General features: G+C 66.2%; 7 protein-coding genes across 7 annotated transcripts; 6 read left to right on the forward strand and 1 right to left on the reverse strand.

Annotated features, from left to right (window-relative positions):
* Nucleotides 1-153: 153 nt before the first annotated feature.
* On the forward strand, nt 154-4147 carry RHOBADRAFT_54700 (uncharacterized protein; the record flags this gene model as incomplete). Its single annotated transcript, XM_018417458.1, has 7 exons — nt 154-390; nt 479-595; nt 717-821; nt 894-1050; nt 1129-1814; nt 1886-2355; nt 2437-4147. 7 exons carry the CDS (start codon nt 154-156, stop codon nt 4043-4045), a joined length of 3381 nt encoding a protein of 1126 aa, XP_018269529.1. The 3' UTR covers nt 4046-4147.
* A 747-nt stretch (nt 4148-4894) lies between these two features.
* On the forward strand, nt 4895-10194 carry RHOBADRAFT_54701 (uncharacterized protein; the record flags this gene model as incomplete). The annotated part of the gene is made up of 15 exons (XM_018417459.1): nt 4895-5264; nt 5351-5447; nt 5515-6900; nt 6986-7188; nt 7291-7504; nt 7577-8038; nt 8145-8230; nt 8303-8634; nt 8710-8852; nt 8924-9173; nt 9245-9298; nt 9371-9437; nt 9510-9608; nt 9691-9833; nt 9902-10194. The coding sequence occupies 15 exons, from the start codon at nt 4895-4897 to the stop codon at nt 10154-10156; spliced, it is 4161 nt and encodes a 1386-aa protein (XP_018269530.1). The 3' UTR covers nt 10157-10194.
* Nucleotides 10195-10728: 534 nt separating this feature from the next.
* RHOBADRAFT_28574 (uncharacterized protein) lies at nt 10729-12381 on the reverse strand. The gene is made up of 8 exons (XM_018412830.1): nt 12273-12381; nt 12063-12182; nt 11927-11991; nt 11726-11845; nt 11406-11614; nt 11099-11327; nt 10969-11016; nt 10729-10897 (listed from the first exon to the last, which is right to left on the reverse strand). Exons 2-8 carry the CDS (start codon nt 12151-12153, stop codon nt 10820-10822), a joined length of 840 nt encoding a protein of 279 aa, XP_018269531.1. The 5' UTR covers nt 12154-12182; nt 12273-12381; the 3' UTR covers nt 10729-10819.
* Nucleotides 12382-13721: 1340 nt separating this feature from the next.
* Nucleotides 13722-15893, forward strand: RHOBADRAFT_66712 (uncharacterized protein). The gene is made up of 10 exons (XM_018419053.1): nt 13722-14030; nt 14108-14116; nt 14181-14228; nt 14320-14487; nt 14571-14765; nt 14876-14987; nt 15060-15152; nt 15217-15325; nt 15407-15461; nt 15540-15893. The coding sequence occupies exons 1-10, from the start codon at nt 13944-13946 to the stop codon at nt 15696-15698; spliced, it is 1035 nt and encodes a 344-aa protein (XP_018269532.1). The 5' UTR covers nt 13722-13943; the 3' UTR covers nt 15699-15893.
* Nucleotides 15894-16356: 463 nt separating this feature from the next.
* RHOBADRAFT_38051 (uncharacterized protein) lies at nt 16357-18615 on the forward strand (the record flags this gene model as incomplete). The annotated part of the gene is made up of 6 exons (XM_018413485.1): nt 16357-16531; nt 16647-17038; nt 17125-17894; nt 18009-18127; nt 18263-18378; nt 18464-18615. The coding sequence occupies 6 exons, from the start codon at nt 16357-16359 to the stop codon at nt 18488-18490; spliced, it is 1599 nt and encodes a 532-aa protein (XP_018269533.1). The 3' UTR covers nt 18491-18615.
* A 129-nt stretch (nt 18616-18744) lies between these two features.
* RHOBADRAFT_65347 (uncharacterized protein) lies at nt 18745-20010 on the forward strand. Its single transcript, XM_018418686.1, has 8 exons — nt 18745-18793; nt 18931-19016; nt 19095-19186; nt 19266-19313; nt 19394-19469; nt 19576-19615; nt 19706-19760; nt 19843-20010. The coding sequence occupies exons 2-8, from the start codon at nt 18974-18976 to the stop codon at nt 19873-19875; spliced, it is 387 nt and encodes a 128-aa protein (XP_018269534.1). The 5' UTR covers nt 18745-18793; nt 18931-18973; the 3' UTR covers nt 19876-20010.
* A 583-nt stretch (nt 20011-20593) lies between these two features.
* Nucleotides 20594-22094, forward strand: RHOBADRAFT_45449 (uncharacterized protein; the record flags this gene model as incomplete). The annotated part of the gene is made up of 5 exons (XM_018414610.1): nt 20594-20988; nt 21067-21360; nt 21433-21593; nt 21655-21800; nt 21873-22094. The coding sequence occupies 5 exons, from the start codon at nt 20594-20596 to the stop codon at nt 22092-22094; spliced, it is 1218 nt and encodes a 405-aa protein (XP_018269535.1).
* Nucleotides 22095-22227: the final 133 nt, after the last annotated feature.

Genomic DNA, 22227 nt, shown 5'->3' on the forward strand with positions numbered 1-22227 from the left:
CCGAGCAACGCAGGACTAGCCAGTCCACGCCGGCACTTCACCACGTCGCTCCTGCGCAGCGCCACCTCTCTGCGCCCGCGCTTCCCCTCGTCCTCCTCGCCGTCCCTCCTCCGGCTCTCGCCCGCCTCGAGGCTCGCACCGACACCCGCCGCCATGAGCGCAGCCAAGCCGTCCTCGACTGTCGCCCCGCCGGCCCAGAACACGGCCAAGCGCGACCTCCTCATCGCTCTCGAGCAAAAGGCCCAGCAGCGCTGGCTCGACGACAAGCTCTTTGAGCAGGACTCGCCCTACGCCACGGGCGAGGCTGACGTCCCGACGAGCGACTTTGCCCAGCATGCCGAGGAGCTCCGCAAGACGCACCCCAAGGTCCTCGCGACCATGCCCTACCCGGTACATCTCGCTCTCGCCTTCTCTCGACCGACGCGAGCTTCCTGCACCGCCAGACCTCGACACTGACCTCTCTCGAACCACGCAACAGTACATGAACGGCTCGCTCCACCTCGGACACGGCTTCACCATCTCCAAGATCGAGTTCCTCACCGGCTTCGAGCGCATGCGCGGCAAGCGGGCCCTGTGGCCCTTTGGCTTCCACGCCGTGAGTCTCGCACTCTCTTACTCTCTCTCTCTCGAGCGGGCGAGGGCGCAGGTGGACGGGTCGCCGGCTGCCGCTCAGGGCCGGCCTCAACGCCGCTCACTCGAACTCTCTCTTCGCGCAGACCGGCATGCCCATCAAGGCGGCGTCCGACAAGCTCATCCGCGAGATGGAGATGTTCGGCCAGGACTTTGAGAAGTACGACGCGCCCGCCGAGGCCGACGAGACGGTGCGCTCCCCCTTTTCGCCCTCGGACCCCTTCCCCCGTCGTCGACCCTGACCGGGCCTTTCTCGCGCGCAGGTCGCCGCCACCGAGGAGCCGGGCAATGCGACCGCCGTTGCGACGACCTCGGCGACGACTGGCGCCTCGTCGAGCGACCCGTCCAAGGCCAAGAAGGGCAAGCTCGCCGCCAAGAGCACCGGCCTGCAGTACCAGTTCCAGATCATGGAGTCGATCGGTGCGTCGATGCTCTCTCCCCTGTCGACGCAGAGAGGGAGACACGGTGACTGACGCGGACCCACCCCGTCGTGCGCAGGCGTCCCGCGCGCTGAGATCAAGCAGTTTGCCGACCCGTCGCACTGGCTCAACTACTTCCCGCCGATCGCCCAGAACGACTTGAACGCGCTCGGCTCGCGCATCGACTGGCGCCGCTCGTTCATCACGACGCCGGCCAACCCGTACTACGACGCGTTCGTCCGCTGGCAGATGAACAAGCTTCACGGGCTCGGCTACATCAAGTTCGGCAAGCGGTACACGATCTTCTCGCCCAAGGACGGCCAGCCGTGCATGGACCACGACCGCCAGTCGGGCGAGGGCGTCGGCCCGCAAGAGTACATGGCGATGAAGCTCGAGGTGACGCAGTGGGGCGAGCGGGCCAAGCGCGTCGCCGACGTCGCCCAGGGCAAGAAGGTCTTCTTTGTCGCGGCGACGCTCCGGTCCGAGACCATGTACGGCGTCACCAACCTGTTCGTGTCGCCGACCGTCAAGTACGGCCTGTACCCGTCGAGCTCGACCAAGGGCTCGGACGAGGAGGTGCTCTACCTGTGCACGCCCCGCTCGGCGCGCAACATGGCGTACCAGGGCCTCCTCAAGCACGACGACAAGGTCGAGTGCGCCGGCGAGGTCGACGGCAGCGAGCTGCTCGGCACAAAGGTCCACCCGGCCCTGTCGGCCCACAACGAGGTCTACGTCGTCCCGATGGACACGATCAAGGACAATAAGGTGCGCTCTCTTTCTCTCTCTCTCTGGGTGTGTGTGTCCTCGAGCCCATCCTGACATGCCTCTCGCAACAGGGTACCGCCGTCGTCGTCTGCATGCCGGCCGACTCGCCCGACGACTTCATCATGACCCAGGACCTGCGCAAGAAGCCCGAGTACTACAACATCGAGCCCGAGTGGGTCGCCGCCGAGCTCGTGCCGATCCTCACGACGCCGACGTACGGCGACCGCACGGCCGAGGCGCTCGTCAAGGCGATGAAGATCAACTCGAGCAAGGACACGAAGCAGCTCGCCGAGGCCAAGGAGATCGCGTACAAGGAGGGCTTCTACCAGGGCACCATGATCGTCGGCAAGTACAAGGGCGAGAAGGTCGAGGCCGTCAAGCCCAAGATCCGCGACGACCTGTACTCGCAGAACCTCGCGTTCGCCTACTCGGAGCCCGAGAACCTCGTCATGAGCCGCTCCGGCGACGAGTGCGTCGTCGCGCTGTGCGACCAGTGGTACCTCGACTACGGCGAGGCCGGGTGGCTCAAGAAGGCCGAGCTGTGCGTCGCCGTCGTTCCTCTTCTCCCTCTCTCGTCGTCCGTCACTGACTCTTGCTCCCTCTCTCTCTCCCTCGCCTGCAGCCTCCTGTCGCGCATGAACACGTACCAGGACGAGACGCGTAACGGCTTCGAGAAGACGCTCGGGTGGCTGCGCCAGTGGGCCTGTGCGCGCTCGTACGGCCTCGGGTCCAAGCTCCCGTGGGACCCGCAGTTCCTCGTCGAGTCGCTGTCGGACAGCACGATCTACATGGCGTACTACACCATCTCGCACCTCCTCCACGGCCCGCCGATCGACGGCAGCACGGTCGGCCCGCTCGGCATCACGGCCGAGCAGATGACCGACGAGATGTGGGAGTACATCTTCGCCAACGGCGCGTTCCCGAGCCCGTCGCCGATCAGCCAGGACAAGCTCGACCGCATGAAGGCCGAGTTCTCGTACTTCTACCCGATGGACATCCGGTCGTCGGGCAAGGACCTCATCCCGAACCACCTCACGTTCTGCATCTACGTCCACGCGGCCCTGTTCGGCGAGGAGCACTGGCCCAAGTCGATGCGCGCCAACGGCCACCTCATGCTCAACGGCGAGAAGATGTCCAAGTCGACCGGCAACTCGTTGACGCTCAAGGACGCGCTCGTCAAGTTTGGCGCCGACGCGACCCGGGTCACGCTCGCCGACGCCGGCGACTCGATCGAGGACGCCAACTTTGAGGAGTCGACCGCCAACGCCGCCATCCTGCGCCTGCACACGCTCATCGAGTGGTGCACCGAGGTCGTCGCCAACCAGGGCCAGCTCCGCCGAGGCGCCCGCGACGAGCTCATCTGGGACCGCATCTTCGAGAACGAGATCAACGAGGCGATCGAGCAGGCGTACCGCGCGTACGACCAAAGCCTGTACAAGGACGCGCTCAAGTTCGGCTTCTACCAGCTCCTGTCGGCGCGCGACCTGTACCAGCTCGCGACGGCGAGCGAGGGCGGCATGCACGTCGAGCTCGCCCTGCGCTTCATCCGCGTCCAGGCCCTCCTCCTCACGCCGATCGCGCCGCACGTCGCTGAGCACCTGTGGTCGACCGTCCTCGGCGAGACGGCCTCGTCGGTCCAGACGGCGCGCTTCCCCGAGGTGAGCGCGCCCGTCGACCGCGCGACGACCGACGCCGCCATCTACGTCCGGAGCAAGGTCAAGGACATCCGCGACGCCGAGCTCGCGTTCGCCAAGAAGAAGGCCAAGGGCAAGAACGCGGCCGGCGGGTTCGACCCGAGCAAGCCCAAGGCGTGCAAGGTGTGGGTCGCGCGCACGTTCCCGGCGTGGCAGGAGGACGCCGTCGCCGTCGTGCGCGCGGCGTGGAACGCCGACGAGCAGAAGGTCGACGACGCCAAGGTCAAGCAGCAGCTCGTCGAGCGCGGCCTGATCAAGGACAAGCGCTACATGCCGTTCATCGCCCAGCTCAAGAAGCGCATCGCGCTCGTCGGTGTCGACGACGCCCTGAACCGCACCGTCGCCTTCAACGAGGTCGACACGCTCGCGGCCGCCATGCCCTACATCAAGCGGTCGCTCGGCATGGACGACATCGAGGCGCTGTACGCCGACGACGCCGACAAGGCCGTCGAGGGCGCACCCGGGTACCAGGAGCACATCGTCGCCGCCGCCGAGCCGGGCAACCCGGGCATCGTCCTGTTCAACACGACCGAGTAGAGATGTCGACGAGGGCCCTGTATCTCCCTTCCGCCCCCTTGTCCTGCCCTCGACCCTTTCCTCTTCCTCTCCCTGCAAAACCAGCATGCGTTCAGCCTGTCCTCTCGTGCGCCTCGCCCGAGAACCCTCGAGACGAGCTGTCGAGCCAGAGAGAGCGCTCGCGTCGAGGGGAGAGGCCCTTGCGCTCTCTTTCGCGCCCTCTCTCTCTCGCTCTTTCGCGTGAGAGACGGTCTCTCGGCTCTCGAGGAGGCTGAGCGACCTCTCGCTGCGCTTCAGGGACGTCGTTGGGCCGGCGCTCGGCCCTGCGCCTCGTCTTAAGACTCGTTCCTCGTTCCTCCGTCTCGCGACCGCTCACGGTTCAAACCCTGGCCGCTCGCTGGCCCATCGCCTCGCTCGCTCGACGACGTGACGTCGAGCATGCCAAAGAGTCGAGCCGCGACCGAGGGTGGGCTCGGCAGGGCGAAAGATGACGCGCGGAGGTGCAGAAGAGGAGAGCAGGAAGCGGTTGACCCTCCCTCGACGAGGAGGGGCCCGGTCGGAGAGGTGCTTGAGGTAGGAGAAGCGGTCTCGTGTAGCAAGAAGCGCTCGCGTGCGAGCTGCGCTGAGCTGCAGCGCGGCGAGAAGCCGCGCTCGGCAGCTCGAGCGTCGCAACAGAGTGCGCGCGGGATGCCAGGCAGCGATGTGCGCCAGGATGGGAGTGCACGAGAGCGAGCAGCCGTGCAAGCTCGACAGCAGGTGGCGGGGGGAGCGCAGGCGAGCGAGAGTTGGAGGAAGAGGAGAGGCGAGGAGGAGCTCGACCCCGGCTCCTGCACCACCCGCTCCCCGCTCTGGGTCGAGCTACTGCCAGCCATGAGCTCCCTAGTCCAGAGCACGAGCAGCCACCACCACTCGGACGCGCCCCCGACCTCGTCCCTCTCGCACTCGTCCTCGTCTCGCCCTCATCACCCACCACACGCCTCGGACTCGCACCACAACCAGCAGCAGCCCGACAGCCAGCAGCAGCAACAGCAGCAGCAGACGCCGACTCGCACGCCCCTCGAGCGTGCCAAACTCGTCATCGACGACCGCCTCGCGAGGGACGACTCGACGCACCCGGTCGGCGACTCGCTCACGGGCGCATCCTCGGGCGACTACGTCCTGCCGCCCAACCATGCGTGGCAGCCTGTCACCAAGACCCGCACCGTCCTCCTCCCCGACCGCCTGTTTGAAGAACACGACCGTGAGCTCTGCCTTCCCCGTCCTCCTCCTCGTGCCACCTCGTCGTCCTCCTCCTTCGTTGACTGACGTTTCTCTCCCGCCCTGCAGTCACCCAGTCGCGATGCTCGATGGGTCTTCTCCCCGAGATCGACCGCGCATGGGTCAGCATCGACCACCGCTTGCTCCTGTGGGACTGGGCAGACGGGTACGCTCCTCGCTTCTCTCCTCCCTCACGCGAGCGGCGCGCACTGACAGACCCTTTCGCCTCACAGCTCCTCCTTCTCGACGTTCGAGGAGCTGAGCGACGTCATCGTCGGCGTCGCCCTCGTTCGCCCTCGACCCGGCGTCTTCGTCGACTCGATCGCCCACATCCTCGTCCTCGCAACCCCGTCCGCCGTCACCCTCGTCGGCCTCGGCTACACGGCCTCGGCACCTGGCGCCAAGAAGGAGGTAACCTTCTTCCTCACCGGCCTCTCGGTCCCGACCGACGGCGTCTCGTTCACCACCATCCGCGGCACCCCGTCCGGCCGCATCTTCCTCACGTCGTCGCCCGACCCGCTCACGCCCGGCGGCATCGGCGGCGACGGCGCCCTGCACGAGCTCGTGTACCAGGCCCAGGAGGGCTGGTTTGCCAAGCGCTGCACGCTCCACAACATCACGGGCGGCGGCATCGCCAAGAGCGTCGTGCCGGCCTTCCTCCGGTCGTTCAGCGCCCTGCCCCAAGCCGAGTGGATCGTCTCGTTCCAGCTCGACACGGAGCGAGGCCTCGTCTACACGCTCCTGCGCAACTCGACCATCGAGATGTTCCAGCTCCCGTCGTCGTCGCCGGGCAAGTTTGACGGCGTCCCGACAAAGGTCGCCAAGACGGGCGAGCTGTCGCGCCAGGCCGCCATGCTGCTCCCCAACAACCCGATGCTCAAGGCCGGCTCGGCCTTCCGCCTCGTCGCGCTCGAGGTCGTCCCTGTTGCCGAGGGCGGCGCGCACAACAAGATCGCGCTCGTCGCCGTCACGACGACCGGCGTCCGCCTGTACTTCTCGCACCAGCGTCGTGGGTACTATTACGGCGCGTCGATGGGCTCGGCAGCGGCGCTCGAGCTCGCCCACGTCCGGCCGCCGCCGGCGCCGCAGTCGCAGCAGGGCCAGGGCTCGCAGCAGCTGCAGGGGCAGGGGCAGGGGCAAGGGCAGCAGCAGGGGCAGCACATCCCGTTCAACTCGGTCATGCACGCGCAGCACGCGTCGGGCGGGCTCTTCCTCGCGGCCAACAACCTCACGCCCGACCTCGACGTCCTCCTCGTCTGCGCGCCCGACGTCGCCGCCTCGTCGCCCTCGTCCTCGTCGGCTGTCGTCGCTACGGGCCAGGGCCATCAGTCGTCGTCATCCTCGTCGTCGTCGGGCCGCCCGTTCACCGAGCTCGCCGGCACGGTCGAGATCCCGGGCCGCACGTGGGACCTCGCCGAGGTGACGCCGCGTCGTGCCGCGCTCCTCAACGAGCTCGCGACGCAGCCGACGCACCCAAGGCGCGAGTGGGTCGTCCTGACCAACATGGGCGCGAGCGTCGTCGTGCGGCAGAGGCCCGTCGACACCCTCCTCGACGTGCTCGAGGGCGTCAGCATGAGCGGCGGCGGCGGGCAGGGCGAGATCGGCGTCTTCTTCGAGAGGTACGTGGACTCTCTCTTTCTTCAAGTCCTCGTCTCGCCGCTCGGGAGACAGGTCCTGATTTTGGCGCCCCCTCTCCTCACGCAGCTACGGGCGCGACCAGTCGTGCGCCATGCTCCTGTCGATCGCGGCGTCAAACTCGCAGCTCGTGCCGTCCGACGGGCCGGGCGCATCGGCGACGGCGGCACCCGGGTCGAGGAGCACGACGAGCGCCGTCGCCGAGCAGGCCAAGGCGCTCTTCTTCGAGGGCGGCGGGAGGCCGGTCAGCATCGACCGCGGCGGGTACGGAGGTGCGTCGTGTTCCTCGACACTCTTTGGGGCTGCGGCTCGTCCGCGTCGCCCGCCCCTTGCTGTTCTTGGAGCCGGACTGACCCTCTTTCTCCCTCTCGCAGGCGGCGCGCAGAGCTCGACGGCCGACAGCAAGGTCATCTTCTCCGGTCGGCACGAGGGCCTCGCGTTCTACTTTGCGCGTCTCGTGCGCCCGATCTGGAAGCAGAAGATCACGCTCGTCGGCAGCACGCCGGCGGTCCAGGCGGCCAACGTGTCTGAGGCGGCCCTGAGCGCCGTTCAGCGCGACCTGATCGCGTTGAGGACGTTCGTCGAGCAGTGCGTCCCTATCTCTCTCGCTCGAGCGCATGCGGGGCCGGACTGACCATGTCTTTCCGCCGTCGCTCGCAGGGAGCAGCACCTCTTTACCCACCTTCCCGACTCGAGCCGAGCCGGCCACAACGCCGCTGCCTACGCCGCCGAGCAGACGTCGCTCTCGGCGCTCCGGCTCCTCCTCACCCAGTCGGTCGAGGCCATCTCGTTCGTCCTCCTCCTCATCGACTACAAGCTCTCCGACATCGTCTCGGCGTGCGCTCCCGACCTCCAAGAGCAGCTCGCGTCTCTCACCTACGCCGACCTCCTCACGACGCCCAAAGGGCGCGACGTCGCTCGCGGCCTCGTCAGCGCCGTCATCAACCAGCAGATCGGCCTGCACCGCTCGGTCGACGCCATCAGCGAGACGCTGCAGCAGCGCTGCGGCAGCTTCTGCTCGGCCGACGACGTCCTCCTGTACAAGGCGATCGAGGCGATGCGGCGGGCCAAGGACACGTACGACGGCGGCGAGCGGACCGAGTGCTTGCGCGAGTCGTTGAGGTGCGTCTCGCCGAGCCTGGCTTTCTCTCTCTCTCTCTCCCTCTCTCGATCCCTTGTCCTCGCCAAGCATCCCTGACTCGTCTCTCTCCCTGGGTATGGCGCGCAGGCTCTTCACCAAGGCGGCCGGCCACCTGTCGCTCGAGCGGCTCCAGGAGATCTGCAAGGAGTACACGTCGTTGCGCTACGCCCTCGGTGCGTCGACTCTATCTCTCCCCTCTCTTGCCTACACACACGAATACGCCTCTGACTGTGTGTCCCCCACAGGCGTCATCGACCTCGCCCTCGCCTGCGCGCACAAGTGGGACCCGTCCGACCGCGCCGTCTCGTTCTGGCTCGACGAGCAGCCCTCGTCCGACCCTCGCGCGTCGGCCTTCTCGCAGCGCCAGACGTGCCACCGCCTCGTGTTCGACGCGCTCGAGGCCATGGACGCCGCTCTCGACGAGGCGTCGCGCAGCGGCCGTGCGGGCGCAGCCGAGGACGCCGACGGCATGCGCACGAACGCGTACAACAAGGCGCTCGCCGTGCGCGACGACTTCTTCCACGCCGAGCTGTACGACTGGTACCTGTCACGCAACCTCACGGACCAACTGCTCGAGGTGCGTCCGCCTCTCCCTCTTGGTCCTCGCCAACGTCCTCGTCTGACCTTGCCCCACCTCTTCTCGCGCCCGCAGACGCGCACGCCCTATCTCGAGGGCTTCCTTGCCCGAGAGCCGACGACGCTGGAGAAGAGCGACCTCTTGTGGCAGTACTACGTCCGCACGGGCCGGTACGCTCGCGCGGCCCAAGTCCTCGCCTCGCTCTCCGAATCCTCAGCGTACGTCCCTCCTCCTCCTCTTCCTTCCCCTCTCTCCCAATCCTGGTATTGACTCTCGCTCCCGCTCGCAGATTCCCGCTCTCGCTGCAGAAGCGCGTCGAGTACTTGTCACTCGCGGTCGGCAACGCCAAGTCGCTGCAGCACTCGTCCTCTGCGTCCCGAGGCGACGCCGTCCAGTTCCTTACCGACGTCGAGGAGAAGCTCGAGGTGGCGCAGGTGCAGATCGAGATCTTCCGGGCCATCGAGGAGGGTCCGCTCCCGAGCGACGAGAAGCAGGCGTGGCTTGAGAAGGTCGAGGAGCGCCTCTTCACCATCACCGAGGTGAGCTCTCGGTCTCTCTCTTCTATGAGCTTCTTCGAAGGCGACACTGACTCTCTCGCGTTACCGTGCAGCTCTACGCCGACTTTGCCGAGCCGCTCGAGCTCCTCGAGATCATCCTCCTCATCGTCAGCACAATCTCCTCTTGCCACCTCGCACGTCCTCGAGCATCCTCCTGACCAATTCTCTCCCTTCTTCAGTTCCACGTCTCGGACCACCGCGACCCGTTCCTCGTCACGGCGACCTGGGAGGCGATCCTGTCTCGAGGTGCGCCTCCTCTCGCCTTCTCTGGCTCTCGGTACCCAGTGATCGACCCTGACGTACATATCGTTCCTGCAGCACAAGAAGAGCAGCCCGAAAACCCGGTCGACGCTGTCGCCGCCAAGGTGACGCAGCTCGGCCAGCGCTTCCACTCTTCGGACGTCTCTTTCCCGCTCGGTGCGTCCTCAGGATCTTCCTCGCCCTCCTCTCCCTTTCTCGCGTGACATGATCCGTACTGAATCGTCCTTGCCCCTCGCAGCCGAGCTCGTCGCCCTTCTCGAGCGATTCAGCTTCGAGCGCAAGTCGGAGGCGCGCGCCGGGTGGGTCGCGCTCGCAGTCCGCGACGCCGGCGTCCCGTTCGAGGCGCTTTATGCCGTCTATGAGGAGCTCCTCACCGCCAAGGTGCGTCTCGCTCTCGCTCTCTCTCCCTCTCTCTGAGCGTCGCCCTGATCCTCGTCCTTGCACCGCAGCTTCCGCCCTGGCACACCTTGCCCGGCCAGGTCTTCCTCATCGCCGACGTCGTCGTTCTTGTCGAGACGTGGCTCGCCGAGTCGTCCTCGGCGTCGTCGTCCGTCTCGCGCTCGTTCCCGGCCACCACCATCGAGACGTCGCTCGGGCGCATGCTCCTCAATCTCCAGGCCGGCTCGAACGTGCCCGGCGCAGCGAACGTCATCTCGAGCCTGCAGCAGCTTCAGTGGGACGTCAGGAGGAAGGGCGGGTTCTAGCTTGTCGGCGCGAGATGAAAAGGCCGTTTCACGTCCTCGACTTTGTCTTCGCGAACGAGCGTGACGAGCCAGCGAGAGCGAGAGATAGCTAGAGTATCCACAGCTCGCTTTCTGGTGGAACTCTCGTCCTGGCTTTCTCTTCCTCGCGCGAACAAAGTGGGCGAGAGAGAGAGACGTTGATTTTCGTTGCACAGCGAGGGGGAGCGCTCATTCCTGTGCAACTACTCGAGCGGCCGGCTGCGAGCGACTCGTGCGGGTCGTGGCGGGTCCTGTGGATGCACCGACATCAGCGCCTTCATTCTCTGACCTCTACATGGAGAGGAAAGAGGAGAGGAAGCTCACCGAGCTGATGAAGATGCGACGGCCGAAATTGGGCGAGCTAGACAACTTGCAGGGTGCGGCGCAGCAGTGGACGGGTCTGATAAAGCGCTGTGAGCGGTCATAGGCGAGCTGGGCCTGGCTGGGCGAGGCTGAGAGCGTGAGGGGGACAAGCTCCGACGAGGTCGCTCGCCTCGCCGTTTACGAGCTCTCGAGCGGCCCGCTTCGTCTCCTTGGAGCCTCTCGGAGCATGTACAGGCTCGATGAAGGGTGCATTGCAGGTCGCGACCCGCGATCTATAAGTACGAGCTCGCCTTCGCCTTCCTCCTCCCTCCTCGCGCCCACTCAATCGTTCTTCTCGACGATCTTCTCGGCGCCCATGAGCCGCATGACGCCCTCCCAGACGAAGAGTGCTGACGCGTTCTGTAGCAGGGGCAAGGCAGGGTCAGGCTCGGGCGAGGGAGGCGAGAGACAAGGAGGAAGAGGGGACGCACGGTCGGGAACGCTCGCAAGATGCCCGGCACGAAGCCGCGGTAGAACGCCTGCAGGGGACGCGACGAGCGTCAGTCACTGACCTTCTACGACAGGCCGATGAGGGAGAGAGAGGGAGAGAGGCGGACGCACCTTGGGCCCGCCCTCGGCATAGATGGCGCGCGCACAGCTCCTCCAGGTCGTGTACCGGGGCTTTGTCAACGAGTCGGTCATGTACCGGTTCTTGACCGAGTCGAACGCGAACGCGCCCGTCCAGAAAAAGTTGCTCGCGAGGCCGCCGGCAAGGAAATTGGCGGTTCCTTGCTGCATGTCGGGCGCGTATTTGGAAAAGCCGCGCAGGATGACCTCGTACGACAGGAACCTGCAGCGCGATCGACGAGGTGAGCTCGACGTCGGGCTCAGAGACAGGAGAGAGAGGGCAAGAGAGAGGTGGACGCACATGACGCCCATCCAGCTGCGGAACAGGAGCGTGCCCGTGAAGCCGTGGTACAGGCCGAGCCAGCCTTTTGCGGCAACGACTTGGCGGGCGCAGTCTATGGGGCCCGTGTACAGCTTGGGCCCCGTCGTCTGCATCTGCAACCGCGCCTTGAGGTGCTCTGTCGGGCACGCGACGAAGCAGACGGTCTGGCCGGCGAGAAGTCCTGCGAGCTGCGAAGGGTGCGAGTTTGTCAGTGCTGCGTCGAGGTCTGAGGCTAGGGCACGCCCTCGCTCTCATGCCCGAACGAGAGTGCGCGCCGAGACCGAGAGAGGGAGACGCACAAAGTGACCGGGCAAGCTGAGCTGCAACGACTTGCTCTCGCCCTCCTTGCTCTTGCCCTTGCCGTCGTCTCGCCACCCGGACCAGTCGCCGGTCTCTGCTCTCGCGATGATGAGGCGGTACTGTAACGGCGAGGAAGAGACGCAGGGTCAGGGACGAGGGACGAGGTCGAAGGAGGACGGCGCGAGGAGAGGAGGACGCACCTGATGAAGCGAGCCCATGAGCATGCTGTCGCTGATCGTCCAGCCGATCAATGGTGGTGTTGCACCTGTGCATGTGAGAGAGGCCTGGTGAGCTCACAAAGTCGAGGAAGGAGGGAGATGAGGACGAGCGACGCACCCTTGTACAGCGCGCGCGGTCCCTCGGCCCGGATCGTCTGCATCAAGCACGCCAGCGGGCCGGCGTAGGTCCCTGGAGGCGAGCACTGCATGCGAACCTTGACGACATCGAACGGGTGGCCTGTGAGTGCACAGGCGGGGAGGGAAGAGGTCGAGGTCAGGGTCGGGGGGACGAGGAGCTCGACGACACGAGAGGAACAGCGGGGCGTACCGACGATGAGCTTAGTGACACCGCTCGCAGTGCCCGCCGCGAAGCCCTTGAGGTCGACGGCCTTCTCCTTGCCCTTGGCGCTGCCGCTGCTGCTGCTCGACTCGGCACCGCCGTGGGCGGTCGGGGTGTGGACGAGGCCCGCCGCCGGGCTCGTCTGGGCGGGTGCGACAGGGTGGTGCGGCAGTGTCGGGTACGGCAACGGGTCGGACGTGGTCGAGGTCGCCATGGCTCGAGAGGCCGAAGTCGATCTCGCGGGGAGGAGGTCGAGGGAGAGGGAGGGCGACGACGAGCTGGGCGGGTGATCGGGCTGGACAGAACGGCTCCGAGCAGATGTAGGAGGCTACTCGGCGGTCAAACGGGCTCAAGGGAGCACGCCGAGGTGAAGTGGTCGAGCAAGAACGGAGCTCATCATGCTTGCGCTCATCGGTTCCGTTCAGTCTGACCGCCTCAAGCCGGCCGAGCGTGGCGCTTGCCGCCAATCTTCTCGCTGCTGTCCAGTGAGCTCAGATCGGGGCGCACGAGACTCTCGCTGCGGGACCGGACTGCTGGCTCTCGAGAGAAGCGTTCTCTGGACGAAACCAGGCAGGACGGGACAAGGTTCCTTTATAATGCACGACTCGACGAGCCATCTACGTGACAGCGAGGTGTCGGTAAGAGTCACGGCGAAACTGTGGCGGCTGATGGCGGGTCCGAGAGAGTCGAGGGAAGGGAGGGAGTGCGAGGTCGAGACGAGAGCGGCGAGCGACGCAGGGCGACAAGATCTGCGAGGGACGAGAAACGAGTCAGTGCACTGTTCTCGAGACGCTGTAGTGATGCTGTCGAGGCGCCCTGTGCGCTGCGCCCTCGTGCCCCTCTCGCCTCGTCGCCGCATGTCGAACGCCTCAGAGAGGGTTAACGAGCCCGGTTTTGTCCGCCACGAGTGGAGTGAGTTAGACCCCGGCGGTAGGATCAATTGGTAAAAAGGTTTGGACATCCTTGGCTTCGACGGTGCGACGGTAGAGGGAGAGGGACGAGGCGAGGGAGGGGGAGGAGGTGCAGGCGAACCTGCGCCTCGCCAGCGTGCGCGCGTGCGCCGCTGGCCCGCAGCCATGCAGAGGTGGCTTGGCCACTTGCTCGAGGCCCGTGTGCGGCTGCTGAGAGGGCGACGACGACGGAAACGTTTTCCAGGTCGTCGAGGCGGGGCGAGGGAGGCGAGGACAGGTCGTGCGAAGACGAGACCAAGGCGGGTCGACGCACAGGGAGCGAGAGGGCAGGGTGAAGGCGACCAGGCGGTCGATCGTTGTGCGAGAGCGGGAGAGAAGCGACCGGTGAGGGACCAAGAGGCGAGCGCTCGCTCCGACTCCAAGTCGACGCGAGACCTCCCCTCCCGGCTCGCTCCTCCGCTCCATCCTAGGCGTAGTACGACCCGCCCGAGCCTTCCACCGACTCGCACGCCTCCCTGAACCCGAGCCGGACCAGCCGCACCTCGCGAGGACCGCTCGTCGTCTTCGTCGCCTCGTCCTCCCCATCGTCCGCCTCTCGTCGACCCGCAGCACAGCCCTCGGGCCCAGAAGCAGCAGCGCCAGCCTCATTGGGACACGTAGCCGACCAACCTCGCCCGCCGTCAAGCCCCGCAGAGCGACCCCTCGCTCATCCACCTCAAGCGCGTGCAACCGCCGACCTCGCCCCGCCATGTCGTCCTCCCGCTCGATTGCGCGCATCTACCCGGACGCCAACGAGCGCTTCGGCGAGTCGTGGCACAACTATGACGCCCTCATGGTGCGCCCTCGCTCTCTCTCTCCCTCTCGCCTCTTCCACCTCGACCTCGCGCTGACCTCTCGCTCGTCCTTTCGCAGGTCGCATGGGTGCGTTCACCTCCCTTCCCAGCCTGCCTCTCGACGACAAGTGCTGACACTCGAGCACGTGCAGGGTATTCAAGACAACTACGAGGTCGTGCGCAAGGTCGGGCGAGGCAAGGTGCGCTTCTCGTCCCGCCCTATCTCTCCCATGTCCAGCGTGCAGCTCCGCCAACCTCGTCACTGACCCTCTCTGCGCCCTCGTCTCGCAGTACTCGGAGGTGTTCGAGGGCGTCAACGTCGTCAACGAGGACAAGTGTGTCATCAAGGTGCTCAAGCCCGTCAAGAAGAAGAAGATCAAGCGCGAGATCAAGATCCTCCAGAACCTCGCCGGCGGCACCAACGTCATCACGCTCCTCGACGTCGTCCGGGACCCGCAGGTGCGCCCTCTCTCCCTCGCCCACACTGTGTCTTTTTTCGTCGCCAGCGCCTGACCTCGTCCGGCGTGCGTCCCTCCTCGCAGAGCAAAACGCCCTCGCTCGTGTTTGAGCACGTCAACAACACCGACTTCAAGGTCCTGTACCCTCGCCTGACCGACTACGACGTGCGGTACTACATCTACGAGCTCCTCAAGGCGCTCGACTTCTGCCACTCGCGCGGCATCATGCACCGCGACGTCAAGCCGCACAACGTCATGATCGACCACGAGCAGCGCAAGGTGCGTCTCGTGCTCTCTTTCCCTCGCGCCGGCCATCCGAACCGCCCGCTCGGCCTAGGCAAGTCGGCTCGTGCACCGCGTACTGACTTTATGTCGCCCTCGCCCCGCAGCTGCGCCTCATCGACTGGGGTCTCGCCGAGTTCTACCACCCGGGCACCGAGTACAACGTTCGCGTCGCGTCGCGCTACTTCAAGGGCCCCGAGCTCCTCGTCGACTTCCAGGGTCTGTCCTGCTCCGACCCTCCTCCTCGTCCTCGCGACCCGAGCCCTGACCCTTCTTCCTCCCCGACCGCAGAGTACGACTACTCGCTCGACATGTGGTCGCTTGGGTGCATGTTTGCGAGCATGATCTTCCGCAAGGAGCCCTTCTTCCACGGCCACTCGAACGGTGCGTCCTCGGCGGCCTCTTCTCCTCGTCCAAGCCGCCTGACTGACTCGCAATCCGTCGACAGAGGACCAGCTCGTCAAGATCACCAAGGTTCTGGGCACGGACGACCTGTACGCCTACCTCGAGAAGTACGACATCGACCTCGCGCCCGAGTTTGACGACATCCTCGGCCGGTGCGTCCTCGACCCCTCTCTTCCTCTCTCGCTCGACGGCGGAACACCCGAGCTTACTCGTCCATCCTCGCGCACGAGCAGGTACGCCAAGAAGCCCTGGAGCAAGTTCATCACGAGCGAGAACCAGCGGTACATCGTGCGTCCCCGGCTCGTTCCCCTCCCTCGGCCTTGCGTCGCCCGGACCCTGACACCCGACCTCTCTCTCGTCTCGCAGAGCAACGAGGCGATCGACTTCCTCGACCACCTGCTGCGGTACGACCACCAGGAGCGCGCAACAGCCAAGGAGCTCCTCGACTCGCCCGGGCACGCCTACTTCAACCCGGTGCGCGAGGCCGAGGCGGCGGCCAAGGCGGGCAAGGCCGAGGGCAAGTGAGTCCGGCGGCTGTCCCGAGCTGGGTCCGGGTCGACGGGCAGGAGGACGAGGGAGGGGGAGGAGCAAGGGTTGTCTTTCCGGCTTGCGCGCCCGCGTTGTATTCTTCCTCTCTCGCCCTCATCCCCTTCCCACGATCCTTTCTCCTCTTTCTATCGGCGTATCTTTGCTATGCTAGCGCTGTGTGTGCTCGTCGTCGTCGTCGTCCGTGAGCGAGGTGCGCGACGTCGAGAGAAGGAAAGGCTCGAGCCGAGGGTCTGTGCGCCGAGTGAGGGGATCGAGAGCGTCGCATCGTTCACGAGCGAGGAGAGCACGTTTCTGCGCTCACGGCATTGACTGGTAGAGCGCCTTCGGCCCCGGATCTTGGGCGCACGCAGCGTCAGCGACGTGCGCCCCACAACAGCGCTGGATCGGCGCACTCTCCTCCTCCCTCCCTCCTCCACCAACACCAGCGCAGCGCGAGGACCACCAGCGTCCCCACTGCATGCTCACTCGCCTCGTTCGCTCTACCCTTCGATCGTCGCTCCACCGCGCCGCTCCTGCCGCCGCCGCCGCCCCCTCGTCGTCGCTCCTCCACCCGCTCCGCCTCACCTTCTCCACCACCGCCATGTCGCCCGCCCGCATCAAGGTCGGCGAGATCAGCCTCCTCAAGGACGGCGAGATGAAGGAGGTCCCGTTCCCGGCCGAGGACAGCGAGTCCAAGGTGCTCCTCTCCAAGGTCCGCGGCCAGTACTTTGCGACGAGCAACAAGTGCACGCACTACGGCGCGCCGCTCATCAAGGGCGTCCTCACCGAGAGCGGCCGTGTCGTGTGCCCGTGGCACGGTGCCTGCTTCAGTGCGTCCTTGCCTCTCCTCCCCCTCCCCCCTCTCTCGACCAGGACCTCGTCGCTGACCCTCTCGTCCCCTCCCTCCCTCCCGTCTCCCTCCCCGTCCCTCTCACTCATACTCAGACGTCTGCTCGAACGGCGACATCGAGGACGCGCCGGGCCTCAACTCGCTCCAGTCGTTCAAGGTCGAGACGGACGGCGGCTTCATCTACGTGCACGCCGACGAGCAGACGGTCGCCAACTCGCGCGAGCCCAAGGCGCCCTCGGTCGAGATTCAGAGCTCGCCCAAGCACGCCAACGTCCTCATCATCGGCGGCGGCGCCGGCGCCGCTCACGCCGTCGAGGCGCTCCGCGAGGAGGGCTTCACGGGCTCGGTCCGCGTCATCTCTAAGGAGCCGCATCTGCCCGCCGACCGCACCAAGATCTCGAAGGGCCTCGTGTCGGACCCGAGCAAGCTCCTGCTGCGCAGCCAGGCGTTCTACGACAAGCTCAAGACCGAGTTCGTCCTCGACACGGTCCGTCCTACTTCTCTCTGCGCTATCCTGCCTCTCCTACGACCACCAGGACCCCGCACTGACTCGCCTTGGTGTACGTCCTGCAGGAGGCGACCAAGCTCGACTTTGCGTCGGCGACGGTCGAGCTCTCGAACGGCGAGTCGGCGACGTACGACAACCTCGTCCTTGCGACGGGCGCGTTCCCGACCAAGATCCCGCTCGACGGCGTCGACCTGAACAACATCTTCACCGTGCGCGGCGTCAAGGACGCCGAGGGCATCAACGCCGCCGTCGGCTCGCCCGAGAAGGACGAGGACAAGAAGAACGTCGTCGTCGTCGGCTCGAGCTTCATCGGCATGGAGGTCGCGCTCGCGCTCGCCGACAAGGCCAAGGTGACGGTCCTCGGCCTCGAGGACGCGCCGTTCAGCAAGATCCTCGGCAACCCGATCGGCAACGGCATCCGCAAGTTCCACGAGTCCAAAGGCACCAAGTTCATCCTGCCCGCCGAGCTGTCGCACTTTGCGCCGCACGACGACGACAAGAGCCGGGTCGGCGCCGTCCACCTCAAGGACGGCACCGTCCTGCCCGCCGAGGCCGTCGTCATCGGCGCCGGCGTCAAGCCGGCCACCGAGCTCCTCAAGGCCGCCGGCCTGTCGCTCGAGAAGAATGCGTCGGTCAAGACGGACGACGTCCTCGAGATCGAGCAGCTCAAGGGCAAGTACAAGGGCCGCGTCTTTGCGCTCGGCGACGTCGCCACGTTCGACACGCCGCGCGGGTCCAACTACGTCCAGCACTGGAACGTTGCGTCGAACCACGGCCGCGCCATCGCGCACTACATCGCGACCGACAAGCGCGAGTCGTTCGACAAGGTCGCCATGTGCGTCCTCCTCGCCTTTCACGCCCCGTGCTCGCCGAACCTTGTCTCTCTCGCCATGAAGCGGAAACTGACCTTGCCCTTCCTCCCTCCCTGTTTCCTCCCTCGCCGTCGCAGCTTCTGGTCGGCGCAGGGTCAGCAGCTTCGCTACGCCGGTACGACCAAGGCGAGCGAGTGGGAGGACCTGCACGTCGACGGCAACCCGGACGAGCTCAAATTCGTCGCGTACTACTTCAGTGAGCCCGCTCTCCCTCCCTCTGCCCATGCGCTCGACTGGCGACACTCTCGTCGATGTCGAGACTCGAGCGCTGGTAGGCTGTGGCGGCGTCGCCCCAGCACGCACTGACCCCTCTCTCTGCCCCCACTCGCAGAGGGCGACGAGGTCGTCGCGGCGGCGTCGATGCAGCGCGACCCGATCGTGGCGCACATTTCGGAGCTCATGAGGCTCGGCAAGATGCTGAGCAAGAAGGAGATCCAGGACGGCAAGGTGCGCCCGCTCTCTCACTTCCTCTTTTCCCCGGGCCCTCTTCCCGCTCGGCGCCGCGACTGACTGTGTCTCGCTCGACCCGCAGAACCCGCTCGACATCGCGCTCGCCTAGGACGCGGCGCCCTCGTCCAGCCCCTCATCCGGGGCAGCGACTCCCCGTCTCTGAGCCTCGCTTTTTGTAGATTCGCAGTCCTTTCCGTTCTCGCCGTGTCGTGCAAAAGAATCAGTCAGCCACCTCGAGCGCGTTGGAGCGAGTCGAGACTCGAGAGCCGCTGTCGTCGCGTCGCTCGATCGTGCGGATCTCGAAGTTTGGTCGAGGAGAGCGATGACGGTGGAGAGAGTCTGAGGCTGCTCTCCTCCACACCACTCGCCCGGCTCTGCACACCAGTCGCAGACCTTCTACAGCTCCTCGTCTGTGCGTGCAGCCTTCCGAGCACCTGCCAGAGCGGCACAGCCTGAGCCTGACGCTCCTGCTCCTTCTCCCCCACCTTCGTCCTCTCGGCTCGCCTCATCGTCTCGACACCAACCGCTGCGTCATGGACGGCGCTTCAGCAGCACCCACACACACCGCAACCACCCCCACAGCACCTCCACCATGGGCGGCAAGAGCGACGAGCAGGTCATCGAGGAGTTCAACGGTGCGCCCGACTTCTCTCCCTCTCCTCCCAGTCTTCCTCTCTCTCGTTCAAGCTGACCGCGGCCTCGAGCGCGCGCAGAGTACGTCAACATGACGCCGGACGAGCTCAAGGAGTGGCTCGAGACCGAGGACTCGCAGTCGTCGGGCTGGAGCAAGGACAACTCGGGCAAGGTGCGCCTCGGACGCCTGCCGCTCAGTCTTCTGTCGCCGACGGCCTACTGAGCTCTTCTCCTGCGCCGTGAACGTGCAGGTCGGCCAGGGCGAGGAGAGCGTCGGGCACGAGTCGGGCCGCAAGATCGTGCGTCCTCCTTCCTCTCGTCCTTCGAGACTTGCCGCCGAGCACCCGAGCCGACCCTCGCACTCCTATCCGGCGCGCAGATCGACATCCTCGAGCGCAACCCGCAGAAGGACCCGGAGCAGTACACGGAGGAGGACCTCGCCCACATGCGCAAGGGTGCGTCCTCGCCCTCTTTCTCGACGAGCCGAGCAGGGGCCGAATTGACAGGCTCTTCCACATCCCCATCCACCCCTACCGTACTCGACCTCGCTCCATCTCGCAGTGACGAGCTACTGCAAGCGCCACCTCGCGCAGGAAGGACAGTGAGTCGCCGCTCCTTCTCGTTCCTCGACCGAGCCGCTCTGCACCCGCCGAGTCTACCGTTCTGACAAGCGTCGGCGTCCTTCTCACAGCATGGTCGAGGAGAAAGAGCCCGAGGAGCTCGAGCAGACCAAGAGCTACCGCAGCGTGCGTCCCTCGCTCCCTCTCCTCCCCCTCCTCGATACCCCCTCTCGCAGCCCTGACCGACGACCATCGTCCCGCCCCGCAGCTCAAGAACTGGGGCCACGACGCGCTCAAGTAGATGCACGACACTCGACGGCGTGCGAGCCGGACAGCGAGGTCGTGCGGGCCTGCTCGAGGTCGACGAGGCCTCTCTCTCTCTTTGCTTGCTGTAGACACTCTAGCGCTTCCTGCAAAGGAATTCTGTACAGACTCCCTCGCGTCACAGCTGAGAGGAGAGAGCGTCCCTCGGGACCCGCGACTGTCGCCGTCGCCGCGAATCGAGAGATGCGCGCGGACCTCGTCGCCGCCCGCTCAGCACTTTTCGCGCGTTTCGAGTCGCGCAGCTCGTCGCAGCCGGTGCGCAGAACGAGGACTCGGGGCGAGGAAGTACAGCTTGGCGACTGGGAGCACGCTCCATCGCGCGAGCCTCGAGTCGGCGGCGAGCGGAGGATCGAAGAGGCGACTCTCGGACGTGGCGGGCAAGGGACGTGTGGGTCGCCCAGGCAGGCTGCACTGCAGCATGAGGCAGTGCACGACTATGCTGCTCAGATCGAGGCGAAAAGAGAGCGAGAGGGCGAGCGCGAGCCACAGCTCTCGGCGGTCGAGCCAGAGCCCTTCGCCTCTCAGCCTCGTCCCACTCGCCTCAGACGCGCACAGCCGCACTTCCAGCCGCACCGAGTACACCGCACCGAGCGACTACCACCATCGCTGGCCACCTGCGCCGAGTGCCCACCCTCCCCTCGCCTTCATCAACTCGTCCACGAGCATCCTCGTCTCGACCTCGACCCACCCCGAGAATGTCGTACCGCCCACCGAGCCAGTCGTACGCCCACGAGCACCCGAGCTACGAGCTCCAGTCGCGCTACTCGCAGCAGTTCGACCGCTCGTCCACCAACCCCTCCCCCGCATCGCCCACCTCGCCCGCGCCAGGCTTCCTCCGCGACCAGCAGGCCCACGCCCGCTACTCGAGCGCCGACCTGTACGCCCTCGAGCAGCCCCCGGCACCTGCCTCTCTCGCGTCGGGCTCGAGCCTGCTCGCCCGCCCGCAGAGCAACCCGCGCGCGGGACCGCACAGCGAGGACGACGACGACGACGACGACGACGATGGCGCAGGGTTCGGCACCTACCGCGACCTGACGCCGGCGGGAGCGAGGGGGGCTGCCCGCTACAGCCACCCGCCGCCATTCGTCTCGTGCGTCTCCCTCTCCCTCTTCCCCCGCTCAAGCGCGCCGAGTTCCCTCGCCTGACCATTCTCCTCCCCTGCGCGCAGGCACCCGACCGCGACGTCGAGCTACTCGGGCTACGACGCGCACAACGCGAGCAAGGACGCGTTCGCCTCGACGACCAAGTTCGGCGGCGAGACGATCGACGCGCCCATCCTGTCGCGGGCCGACTGGGCGCCGGGCGAGGCGGCGCGCGAGAAGCACGAGCACTCGACCGAGAAGAAGCGGCGCAAGCGGCAGAACCTGGCGGGCGAGGTCAAGGGCGCGAGGGACGGCGTCCTCGGCTTCGTGCGCCGCAACTGGAAGTGGCTCGTCCCCCTCTTCCTCGTCCTCAGCGTCGCGTGCGTCCTCCTCTCCCTCTCTATCCCTTCTTCCCGAGCCCTCCTTGACGCCTCTCCCTCTCCCTGCCACAGCGTCATCGTCCTGTGCTACTTCCTCATTCCTCGCACGCCCACCATCACGTTCAACTCGCCCAAGGTGCCCAAACCCGCCTTTACCTCGTCCGACACCGAGCCCTACGTCTCGTCGGCCGACCCGACGAGCTTCAAGTTCAACGGCAACATCGTTCTCGCAAGTGCGTCCTCGCTCTCTGCGCTCGACCCCCTCTCGACGAGACTGACCCTCTCTCGTCGCAGTCGACGCGTCCGACTCGTACCTGCCCGTCAAGTACAACTCATTCGGGCTCACGGTGCGCATGCAGGAGACCGAGGCCATCATCGCGCAGGCAACGTGGGACAACGGCGAGATCAGCGTGCCCGCCAAAAAGGTCACGAGCTACGAGGTGCGTCGGCCGTACTCTCTCTTCCTGCTCCCCGCCCGCCGAACTCGTCCTGATCTCTCTCTCCTGTCGCAGTTCCCGATCACGTTCTACGGCAACTTCTCGAGCGCGTCCAACCCGACGTTCGCCGCCGTGCGCGCCGCCTGCGCGCACAAGTACGCCACCATCTACCGCCCGCCCCTCAACCTCACGGTCACGGTCTCGAGCTCGATCACGGGCGTCGTCGGCGCGCCGGACCGCACGGCCAAGCTCAACGCCATGGCGTGCCCGGTCGAGTGGGCGACGACGGCGTCGTGAGGGGCCGGTCGTTCCTCCCTCTCTGTCTTCTATCCCTATCACTCTCCTGTTCCACCACCATCACCACATTCTCACAGACACTCTATCGCATCCTCCTCTTCCCTAATGCTGTCCCCATTCGTCCCTCACAAGC

Source organism: Rhodotorula graminis (genome assembly GCF_001329695.1).
Source record: "Rhodotorula graminis WP1 unplaced genomic scaffold RHOBAscaffold_10, whole genome shotgun sequence".
Lineage (NCBI taxonomy): Eukaryota > Fungi > Basidiomycota > Microbotryomycetes > Sporidiobolales > Sporidiobolaceae > Rhodotorula > Rhodotorula graminis.